General features: G+C 46.4%; 1 protein-coding gene across 3 annotated transcripts in view; it reads left to right on the forward strand.

Moving 5' to 3' along the window:
* The first annotated feature begins 292 nt into the window (after positions 1-292).
* Positions 293-12,163, forward strand: part of Jaml (junction adhesion molecule like) — a 31,825-nt gene continuing 19,954 nt past the window's right edge. Inside the window, exons 1-5 of one of the 3 annotated variants that reach the window (XM_052758701.1) lie at positions 293-1,226; positions 4,541-4,636; positions 6,053-6,115; positions 9,332-9,483; positions 10,906-11,131. In XM_052758701.1, coding sequence (XP_052614661.1) covers positions 6,073-6,115; positions 9,332-9,483; positions 10,906-11,131 — 421 coding nt within the window. In that variant the 5' untranslated portion in view covers positions 293-1,226; positions 4,541-4,636; positions 6,053-6,072. The other 2 variants (XM_052758712.1, XM_052758694.1) reach the window with 2 other exon arrangements.

Below are 12,163 nucleotides of genomic sequence, written 5' to 3' on the forward strand. Positions count from 1 at the left end.
CAAAGTGTTTGCTAGGAGAATAACTTGTTCCCTGTGTGCTGGCAACCCTCACAGTCAGAGGAAACCTACACAGCAACATGGTGGGCTGGAGCACCCGGCAGGTGAATCTTTGGGAGCAGCTAAAGGATGATTGGTTAGCCCGGCTACATATCTATAATAAGAGAAGAAGAAGAAGAAGAAGAAGAAGAAGAAGAAGAAGAAGAAGAAGAAGAAGAAGAAGAAGAAGAAGAAGAAGAAGAAGAAGAAGGGAAGCCGCTGTATCTGAAACACAGCCAAATGTTTTTTACTCATCTTAAATTAATTGTGCTTTGTTTACATAAAGCTGATTACTCAGCAAATGCCTCATGCCTTTCAAGATTTTTGTTGTTGTTTTGTTTCATTTTGACAGGGGCTCACTGTCCATCCCAGGCTGTCTTCTCCTGCCTGAGCCTTCCGGGTGCTGAGATTTCAGACATACATCACTCCACCTGGCCCATTTGAGATCTTGCTTGCAGAGTTTGTAACAGAAGGGGAAGTAAAACCTGCAGGGACCCAGGATATGAGGCTCAACTTACTAAGCTGCATACAGTCCTTCATTTTAGAATAAAAATACAAATGTCCCGAATGGGACATATGTACCACCTCCTCTAAGGCTCAGGGAACATCACAGAAGAGGAGGCAGAAAAAGATGTAAAAGCCAGAAGATAATGGAGTGCTATGCTTCTGGATATGACATGGCCATTGTAATCATGTGCACACGAAAGCTGTGGCTACCTGCATAAGACCTGCATGCATGCACACACACACTCACATGTACATGCAGACACACACACACACACACACACACACACACACACATACATACACACACACACACACACACAAGCAAGAATAGGACTAGTTGGGAAGAGAAGGGGGATCCTCAGGGATAAGACGGGGAATAAGAGAAGAAAATGGGGTGAATATGGCCATCCCAATACATTGGCTAACATTCGTGAAATTGACCAAAATTAATTCAAAAATAACGAAAATGTAAATGCAGATTGGGTAGTGAGACTGGTGACTGAAAGGAGAAGCTTGATCTGAAGGTTCCTGTTTGTGTTTCTGTAGCCACCTCAGAAGGCACGCAGACATCTGATTGCTTTGAGCCTGCCTTCCTCGGCTGGCAGATGTCTCTCGGTTGGTGTGGGGGATGCTGTGACAGGAGATCGTGAAGCGTTGCTTTTTCCTGGGTGCTGTCATCTTGGGTAAGCAGTGACTTGGTGTGCTGTGAGCCATTGAACTGTTCTGAGAAGGTGGCTAGTCTTCATTCCAAGGAAAGCTGGTTCAACTGCTGTAGGATGAGGAGGCCATGCATAGAGCTCCCGTTCTCCACAGTGGGGGCTGCCATGAGGTAGACAAGTAGGTGCAACTTTAGTTTTAGTAGTGTGCTTTACGTCAAGGTTCTCAGAGAAGAGAGAAGTCAGCTTTGCCATAATAAGCGTGAGCGAGGCCATCCATGGGCTTCAGCTCTCCTGTTGCCTATGGCTTTAGGCAGAATTGCGACTGGCCGTCCTGGAGCTCATGGCAGCCCTCCCACCTCCCTGTTTGTCTTCTCCCTGTTCTGGATAAATCAACATGTCTCCGAGGTAACAGTTCAAGTCTCCCAAGAGAGCTGGACTACCCTGGCTTAGCCCAGACCTCCAGAAAGACAGACGGAAACTGAATTAGGACTAGCTACCTGCTAGTCTGGAGGGAGCAGGAGATGGTTCCCAAGGTCCCATCTGAGTAGCATGTAATCTAGGTTGTGCTTCAAAAGCACAATGCCCGCCCGCCCCCCATCTGTATTCCATGGTCTCAGCAGGAAAAGCAAGGGCATCTTTTAAGAGGTTTGTATTGCAGAGTGGTCACGAGGACTTGGATATGTACAAATTTCTGAGAGTCCAAAGGTGCACAGGAGCAGACGGGAGTTGAAGGAACTTGGCGTCACAGTGGAGTGGCAGGAGCGGGAAGCTGTACAGCTGTCTGTGTTTCTGCGGTCTTTGTTATTACCAGGGGCGAACTGGCTAGGAGACAGCAAGACCCTGTTCTTCCACTGCCTTGCAATATTGTCATAATATGTGAATAGAATATTGTAACCTTGGTGGTTACACACACCCTAGGACTGATAGGAGATATTTGCCAGGAGTTATCATGAGAAAGCCATGAGCTTGGGTCAGAATGCTCGGCCAGCACATGAAATAACTGGCTGTGTGGTATTAACCTGAAACCTACAGCTGAGCTTTGTCAGTGTGTGGAAGGGAACAGGGTAGAGATGAGACTCTAAACAAGACCCATTGGCAAGGTGCTTCTGAATGTGCCAGCTGGCTGGGATTTTAAAAATCAAGATCTGTGTGTTTAGAATTCAGAATTGGGGTTATCGTATATGTTTCAAAATGTATGTGTATGTATAGATAAGTATGTGTCATGTGCTAAATAATGTTTTAGCTGATAATGCATAGACAGTGGTCTTATAAGATCATGCAGCCTAGAGGCATTGTAGCCATCTCAGTTTATGTAAGTACACTCTGGGATGCTCACACAATGGAATTTCCTGATGATAATTCCCCCTCACTAAGTGATATGTGGTGATGATGATGATGATGATGGTGATGGTGGTGGTGGTGATGATGATGATGATGTGTGTGTGTGTGTGTGTGTGTGTGTATAAAAAAGAATTTCTGAATGTTTGCCACCTACTCAGGAAATTGAAACCTAACTAGAGGATTTTTGGTAAGTTCCCAAGGTGTCATGAGCTTATTTGAGAAGCTGTAAACTGAGGATTTCCTGCCCCCTACACCATGCCGGCGCTGGAGCTGTATAGAGATTCATAGGTGCCCTCTCAGCCTCTTGGAGCTGAGAATCTTGGGGAGTGAGACCAGGAACAAGGATTTAATCAGATGAGGACCGTAGCAGATAGATGATGACTGCTTGTGACAAATGCCCTGAAAGAAGATACAGAGCACCGTGAAGGGGCTGCTGGGTGGTCTGGCCTACGATAGGTGGCTGAGGAGAAGTTTCCCTGAGGAAATGACATTTAAGTTGACATCTGAAAAATGGATCAACAGGAGTGAAGGGCATGTGCAATGTATTTGAAAGTATGTGCAATGAAGTTCGGAAGAACAACCAGTGTGTGTGTGTGTGTGTGTGTGTGTGTGTGTGTGTGTCTGTGTGTGTGTGTCTGTGTGTGTAGGGGGATTAATCTTGTTTCTCCAAATAAAACCCAGGGAGTAAACACACTTAAACATCAGCTACTTTGACAGATGTGGAGAAACACCTCAACGTGATGATACAGGCTGGGGCTGAAAGATCCAGAATGCCTGTCAGACTGTGCCAATGTGCTATGTGTTCTTAGGCAAAACATACCACTGGCCTGTGCCTCAGTTTCCCCATCTGCAAAGAGTCTCATGGTTGTGGTGAAGATTGAGTGAGTTAGTATGTAAATGGCCCAGACAATCCCTGGCATTACAGCTTTCTCTGTTTATTGCATATCAATTCTTAATTTTTAGTGTAGTTGCCTATCAACTAGAAAAAAGAAAAAAAAAAGTCTGAGCCTATAGTGTTAAAGTTGAGTTCCTATAGTGTTAAAGTTGAGCCTGGAAAATAACTTAAAAAAAAAATTCAAATTCAATGCTCTTTCTGCTAAAAGTATTGTTTTTTTTTCCTCTCCAATTCACACAGAACTCCATCAGTGTATTTGAGTATTTAAGGCTGAAAATGGGTATTTTTTTTTAATCCATCACAATATACATTTCCTAGAATTGGTTTGAAGGAGGCTGGGTGTGGCTCTGTGCGAGTAAGTCAGTCTTTTTCAAGTTGCTGGTTTCCTCATAGAATAGTGTCAAGGGGATGCAGGAAGCCTCGAAGCTGATTTCAAGGTAATGGTCACATTGTTGGTGACAAACATTTATCTGGCATGCTCCCAGCAATCTATAGATCCTGTAGAACAAGGATTGGTGGAGCACAGATACAAGCAAGACAAACGTGGTCTTGTCCTTGAGACCATACAGACTTCGATAGGCATTGGCAGCGACAGACATGCAAATTAGCCATACTCCTCTGACTGCTGCTGTCTTCGGGGGATCCTGTGAGAGCTGAGAACTGTTCGCTGAGCAGAGAAACCAACTCAGTAGCTCCCTGAGAAGGTGACAGGGGTCTTGGATGTCTGAATGTGATGAGCTAAAGATAAGTCGTGCTATAAGAGAAGCCTGTTACGGCCACCAACTGTGTATGTGTTGGGGGAGGTGGTCGGCATAGAGTAGATCTGTACTTTCTGTTCGACTCCTGAGATAGCTGGAACTGTGTAATTATTGTCTACATAGTTACAGTGGTCGTCAAAGCTTCCAGTTCATTTTGATTGATAGTTTACTGTTCCTATAAAGGCAGGAACTCAGAGCCTGACGTCTCTAAAGTCACAGGATGCTCTCTGTCTGGCTCTTCGGTTCTAGAAAATGGGATCCTGTCTAGCAATGTTTCCTCTTTTTGAAAACACTGTTATCTATATGATCATATCTGATTCTTGCTTTGTCATCCTGTGTTGTAGGTATAGCTAAGGTGTAGTGAGTCGAGGAAGACCCAGGGAAGGAATCTCCTTGAGCAGTTTCCATTTTCCAAGTGGATTTTGTTGATTGGAATACAGGTAAGGCATCTTTTTGGGCAACCATCTAAACATATGCATTTCTAATTTTATCTGTAGAATTCTGTGTATGTGTGTATGTTTGTGGGTGGGTATACGCACATGAGTGCAGGTACCCTTGGAGGTCAAAGGCACCAGATGTCCCTGGAGCTAGAGTCACAGGCAGCCATGAGCCACAAAAAGTGGGACTGAGAAGCAAACTCGTCCTCTGCAGGAACAGTGCATGCTCCTCAGCTGCTGTGCCATCTCTCCAGTTCCAGGCAACTGCATTTTAGAAAGGAAATGGCCAGTGCCAGATATCCTAGCAGAGCCAGCCCGAGCCCTTGCTATTAATGCAATAAGGGACAGTTCTTAGCAGTTCTGAGGTAGAATGGTTCTAGTGGCCGAGCCATTAGGTGCTGGGGGTCGCCGCTGAGATGGTTATAGTAATAGGTCTGTTCCCCAAGATGGACTGAGTCGTAAGTTCTTAGTGTTAGGGTTCTTCACTTTTGCTAAGAACATTTGGGGGGATTTGGTATAGAATAGTGAGTCATTTTCCAAGAGCTGGAGGATGTCGTGAAATTAATAGCACAGACATTGAACAAAGACATTAGAAATGGTTTTACATGTTCAGCTCAATTCTTAATTCTAACCACATTGTCCTGCCTTTAAAGGTTGGAAAAAAAAGTATTTCCTGTGGTGTCTTTGTATGTTAAATTTGATAACTAATACCTTTAGTATTAACATTTATTATGTTAACCTTTATTATGTTAAATGTTAACCTTTAGGCTTAACATTTCCCCTTTGTGAACTGAGGCTATGACTCTGTTAGCGGAGCGATTGCTAGGCATGTGTAATGTCCAAATCATTGATCAGTCAGTTTCCGTTCTTTGTATATTTCTTCTTCCAAATGGACTGAACGCCCTTTGCCTGCATCAAGGCGGCCATTCCCATTGAGCTGGAGGGCAGGTAAAAAGTTGAGGCTGCGGATCCCTGTAGTGTTTGGTTTATGTGAAACGTCCAGGCTGTAGAATATCTAGGGTGGTTGTCTCAAGGGCTCCGCAAGGACTCTTTGGCCCTTTTTGTTTGGAAAAGTGACTTTCATTTGACCTTCCCTTCTGGCCAGCATGAAGCAGACCCCAAGGGTCTCTCCAAACATCACTTGGTTTTGTTTTGCCTTATCCCGCCTCAGCATCCTGATGCTGTTCTTGTTCATACAAACTCCTGCGCTTCCTTCTTCCCGCTGTTCCTCACATGTCAAGTGTGGCTGCGCCAGAGCTTTGCCTTCCATATTTAGTGCTGTGCCGGTGCCTCAGACAGAACATGGCCCACAGTGGTGCTGGTCCACACTGGCGCTGGCCCACAATGGCACTCACTGTTGATTTGTTCCGTTAACAATGTTCTCTGTTCATAATTTTCTGGTTTTCCTTTTATCTTAAGATTGAAAACTTGAAAGCAGTATGCTTTGCCTCCTGAAACTGATTGTGATTCCAGCGATTCTGGGTAAGTGGAAATGAGAGACTGGGGTCAGTATCTGAAGGCTTGTACCCACAATTATTTGGACATTATTTATTTATTTTGTGTTGTCGGGGAAGGGCATGGGTATGTCAGAGACAAATTGCAGAAGCTGGCCCTTTCTTTCCTCCATGTGGTTTCCTAGACTTGAACTCAGGTCTTCGGGCTTGGTGGCAAGTGCCTTTACCCACTGAGCCATTTTGCCAGCCCTAGTCTCGTATGTTTTTAAAAGCCAATTTTTATGTATGTTTCATTCCCTTTGATTTGTGAGATATGGAAACTTCTGGAACTTCTCAGATCTGGTGAAATGTTTGTTTCAGGAGCAGGTGGTTGGTTCTTCTTGCCTTCTTCTGTTTCTACTGGGCACAGAATGTCTTGGGGTCCTTCCTGGGTGTTCTAGAACATACTTGTGTGAAGGGAGGTGTCTCTTGCATCCCTACGGTTGACACTGGGGTCGGTCAGTTACAGCTAGTCTCAGACAGGAAGGGAAATGACCAAAGAGAAACGGAGAAACCCTTTTATGTGTCGCTGTGCCTCAGTCAGGCAGATACTTTTGTGGTTTCTGAACACAGGGAACTCTTCTTTCCTAATTGAAGTTTTTTCTCTGCCTGGAACTCTGGGTTCCTCCCACTTTTACCCCTCCCCCAGCACCTCACCCCAACAAGCTTGCTCAAGCCTTCCGGATTCTACAAGCTTCCCCCAAGCTTCCCCCGGGTTTTACTTCCTTCTGGGAAGCCTGCTTTGGCCTCAGTAGACTGGGTGGGAATCTCCTGTTCAGACCTTGCCCGGGTGCCCAGGGCAGCTTCCTGCTGCTCCTCTTCACTTCCTTCCTTTCTCTTTCTCCTTTCTGCCTCTATCCTGTTCCTTATTCCGTGGAAACAGACCTGTGGAAAGAAGAAATTAATTTAATGCGTTGCTCTCTTATTTACTAATTTAATTTGTAGTCAGGGTCTTTCTATGTGAATGAAAATGAGGTTATGACTGCTCCTCGGTCTGGTTGAAGAGAAATTTTTATTGTAGATACGAGGGAGAGTGCAGCCAGAGGCGTCTAGAAGAGTCCAGACTGAACGTGGCTGGCAGAATAGACCATGAGAGGAGAGAGAGCGAGAGGCGAGAGGGGGCCAGGAGCCAAGAGCAGAGGACCAAGAGACGAACCAAGAGTGAGACGAACCAAGAGGCCAAGGGGGCAAAGAGGACAAAGACCACGTGTGGCCAAAAATGCCTGGGTTCTGTAGTGTGTGGCCAAAATGCCCGGGTTCCATAGCGTGTGGCTAAAATGCCCGGGTTCCATAGCGTGTGGCTAAAATGCCCGGGTTCCATAGCGTGTGGCTAAAATGCCCGGGTTCCATAGCGTGTGGCTAAAATGCCCGGGTTCCATAGCGTGTGGCTAAAATGCCCGGGTTCCATAGCGTGTGGCTAAAATGCCCGGGTTCCATAGCGTGTGGCTAAAATGCCCGGGTTCCATAGCGTGTGGCTAAAATGCCCGGGTTCCATAGCGTGTGGCTAAAATGCCCGGGTTCCATAGCGTGTGGCCAAAATGCCTGGGTTCTGTAGTGTGTGGCCAAAATGCCTGGGTTCTATAGGAATCAGAAGCTGAGGGAAGGGAGCTCAGGGGCTGGAGAGGTTTGGGGCAGGGAGGGGTATGTGTGAGAAGTGCTAAAAGGAGCCGGGACTCTGTGACAGGTACTTGCAATGCTGAGAGGACCTGGAGGTCAGTGTGCGCTTTGCTATGTTAAATAGGCACCACAGCTGGCCATTTGTCCAGGGTTTCTTTGGGACTTGACACTATGTAGACCACGGTGGCCTTGAACTGGCCTTGAACGCTGTATCTTCTTTTCTCTGCCTCCTGAGTGTTAGGATCACAGACATGCATCATCATGCCCAACTCTTTATTATTATTCATTAGTGTACTTACTCAAGTGGGGGTACGACTATGGAGGTCAGAGGACAACTTGCAGGAGTTGGTTCTTGCACCATGTGGGTCTGGAGATTGAACTGAGGTCATTGGGCTTGGTGGCATCTCACTGGCTCTCTTTATTTTTTTGAGCTGAGGACAGTGAACCATTACTCAACAAAATAAACAAAAGTGCTGCTTTTGCTCAGTTCTAGGTGACATAGAATACACACGCATGCATGCATGCCTGCATGCATGCACGCACGCACGCACGCACGCACGCATATGCATACTCAATTGTTTCTCACAGGAAAATTCCAATAGTCGCTGGAGCTAGTATAGTTTCTTTCATAATACCTCCGTCCAAAGGGTTGAGAGTTCCTATGTTCTTTTCCATGCTCCCTACTGTGTCAGCCTGCTGTTGGCCAGGAAGTTCTCTCTTCTCTCAGGAGACAGCTTGGATGAAAAGGCTGGCACCTTTCCTGCTCATTCCCATATGTGTTCACTTGGCTCTTCTTCGATACGAACTGGGCAGCATCTAAATTTGTCTCTTGATTTTGTTGTCTTTGTGCCAGAGGATATCTTGTGGAAACAGAAATGTCCTTGCCATAGTTTTCTCTTTTAGTGAAATCCTGTGAGCGATAGGCCAACGAGGGAGTGAGGGGAATCTATGCCTGCAAAGGCCTCCTAAAAGCCAGAGTTGATGGGGACTGGGGAGGGATGAGTCTGGGAGAGGGCAAACACAAAGGGAATTGACAGAGAAAGCTGTGCTCTGCTCTGGCCTACTTAACTGTAGAGAGACTCAGCCAGCAAATGCAGCGATAAGCTTTTCGTGAAGGGATTAAATAAAGGGAAAAGAGGAAGAAAACAACTGATCATTAAGATCATTCAGATAGGGAACCCACGAGCTCACGAGCAGCGAGAATGAGCCCACTTCCTGTTTAGTTCACCATTAAGAACACTGTATGCAGAGCTAAGAGAAGTGAGTGAGTGGATGTGGATTTCAGGATTTCCTTTCATTAGAAAGGCAAGGCGGAGGAATTCTAGAAAAGAGGAAGGGACCAGCAAGGCCAAGGGAACCAGCTAGCTAACTCTTCTTGCGGTTTGAAGGTTGCAGAATCCTTCAGACTTGAATCATGTAGATAAGCAGAGGATTGCTCTCCTTTGCCATGCTGGTTTGAGTGAGGGGCCTCTAAGTGCTTAGACCATGCTGGATCATGGATGGAGGGGAAATGTATGGTATCTAGAGACTGATGCTGAGTTTTCTTGTTGAAGTTACTTGTCTAAGTAACGTCTTCTAACCCCTGTAGGTGATTCTTGGGGCCTGGCTGACATGACTGTCTCCGATGAGCTGAGAGTGCATGTGGGTGATTCAGCTTTCATGGGATGTGTTGTCCAGAGCACAGAAGAGAAACATGTGGTCAAAGTAGACTGGATACTCTCAAACGGGAAATATGCTGAGGTAAGGAGGTGGCCTGACTGTGTAGTCAAGCCTCTGGCTAATGGTGTCAGGATGGCCTGGCTGTGGGAGAATCAGTCATTGAGTCTTCAAGGTAGTATTGCAAGAGCTTTGGAATGAGTCATCACTGGGTCTTCTCTTAGCTTAGCTATTTGGCTGTGTATCATCAGCAGGGCAGATTATCCAACCTTGCTTCATTGTGGAGAGGAAACATGACCGTAATGGTACCGGTGCTTAACTGGCTGAGGGCTGATGGGAGACATGGAGTTCTCTCAGTTTGCTTCTACTGTCTTCTGCCCTACAGGGTAGTAAAGATGGACGCGAGAGGCATTTCCTGTAGTCTAGACAGATGAGCTAGGCAAAAGAATGGTGGTACAGGTATCTTTCTGCATTGGGACAATTCTTTGAGCATTCTACTCTGGGGGACCGTATGTGGCTTCTTTGCATTTGCTTGAAGTGTTGGGATTAGCAGCCAGGCAGGGGACTTGCTCTCATGAGCTCTGACTGGGAAACTGTCTTCAGCTTCTATCACAAAGTCCACGGAGATGTGTGGGTGTCCGGATCATCTGTGAAACATGGCCCAAGTAGTTTGCTGCTAGCAAAGAAATACTTACGTTTGCAAATCAATGGCTGCTTTTGTAGCTCAGAGCGCATTCTCTGCTATCCCTGCAATGCTACTTTCACTCAAAATTGCACTTCTATTTGCTGTTCTAAAAGCAGCAGAGCCATGGCGCAAGTGGAATTAAGAATTCCCGGGGGCTCCCCCTCCCAGCCTGCCACCATTCCTACTGAGGACTCCTTGTGATATTGCTGGCTGGAGGAGGGCAGGGTTGAGAGGAGTGGCAGCCTGCCTGCCCTGTTGGGAACACCAGCCCACAATACCAAGAGATTAGGTCATACATTTGAATGGCATCTCACCGACCCTGTCATAAGACAGGAAGTGGTTTTAAAAAATTATGAGTTCAGCCGGGCGGTGGTGGCGCATGCCTTTAATCCCAGCACTCGGGAGGCAGAGCCAGGCGGATCTCTGTGAGTTCGAGGCCAGCCTGGGCTACCAAGTGAGTTCCAGGAGAGGCGCAAAGCTACACAGAGAAACCCTGTCTCGAAAAACCAAAAAAAAAAAAAAAAAAAAAAATTATGAGTTCTAATCCCCAGAGTGTGATGGGAGGTGTTGCATTTTTCCTTATGTTGTAAGAAATGAAAATATGGATACTATGTTTCATTTGTCTGTATAGGAAATTGGTCATGGAGTCTTGTACAAGCTAGGCAGTTGCTTGGTACATTATCATTATTAATACTATTAGCTGAGTACTTTTTGGTCATTATTATGATGATAACTTCACTGTTTCCACATAATGGTCTTTTCAGTCCAGACTCCCAGGTCTGGCTCCTCTCTTGATTTTCTCCAATGTTTATTATTCTCAGAATGAATACGTGCTATACTATTACTCCAACCTTAGCGTGCCTACGGGACGCTTCCAGAACCGTTCACATTTGGTGGGGGACATCTTACGAAATGACGGTTCTCTCCTGCTCCAAAATGTGCAAGAGGCTGACCAGGGGACCTACACTTGTGAAATCCGCCGCAAAAGTGAGAGCGTGGTGTTTAAAAAGTCCGTGGGACTGCGGGTGCTGCCAGAGGAGCCTAAAGGTAAGGGGTCACTTACTCAAAGAGGGGTAAGAAGGCAGCAGATTGCTGGTGGAAGAGGGAGGGGGACTGATCAGTGCCAGCCTTTAGGCTAAGTACTTCCCTTCATTAAGCAGTAACTATCAGTTTGAGCACACTCCCTCTTCACAGAACCCCTGGGAAGCCTGTATTGTCCTTTCCATCTTGGAGGAGGTTACCGAGACTTGATGAGGCTGAGCCATGGGTCTAAGGACACCTGTTGATAAACCACAGAACCGATACTTGAGCTCTGGAATCTTTCCTTTCTCTGTGTTCTCCTTGCTGTGTCTGCCATTTCCTAGCAGTTAGGCACATGGATGTCTCACCTCGTCCATGTTGGGCTGGTGGAGGTGAGCCGCTTTCTCTTACTTCTTTGCATCTCACTTTCCTGTCTGTAATGCAGGGAATGACATCAGCAGGTTGGTAGCTTTAGTTTTACAGTACTGTGGATTGAACCTCGGGGTCTTAGTTACGTGAGACAAACACACTCTCACTGAGCTGTATCCCCAGCCCTGCTGAGTGGTTTTAAGATTGTCCTTTGGTGGAAACCCGAACTTGCAGGAATCTCAGGCAGAATGTGAGGACAGGGCAGGGGCTGGCAGAAGACCACCCTCACAGAGGGACAACCCCCACCTGCCTCCCACCCCCACTTTCTACCAACAACAACCAAAGTCATCTTCCTTGTTGCTGATCTGTTCATCGTAATGTCAGGCCAGGCTTTGTTTAAAGTAGGATTCTGCGGCTTTCAAACAGTTTGCAAGTGACAGTTTGAACCAAGGTACCTGGAGTTGTGGCAGGCCAGACATTAGAAAGTTCTTTCTTCTCTCTGACCAAGCTGAAAGGATAGCAGCCAAGACTGTAACCCAAACAGGCATTACACTCCAGAGAACTCTCAAGAACAAGTCTCACATACAGCGGTGGTGGGTGATTGGTCTCGAAGGCAAAGGGTTGGAGGGTCAGGCAGCTGCTGGAAAGAAAGTCCCCTGGAGATGGAGGGCACCAAAGGAATTGTAAATG

This window comes from Peromyscus californicus, unplaced genomic scaffold, assembly GCF_007827085.1.
Source record: "Peromyscus californicus insignis strain IS unplaced genomic scaffold, ASM782708v3 Scaffold_11__1_contigs__length_118956290, whole genome shotgun sequence".
Classification (NCBI taxonomy): domain Eukaryota; kingdom Metazoa; phylum Chordata; class Mammalia; order Rodentia; family Cricetidae; genus Peromyscus; species Peromyscus californicus.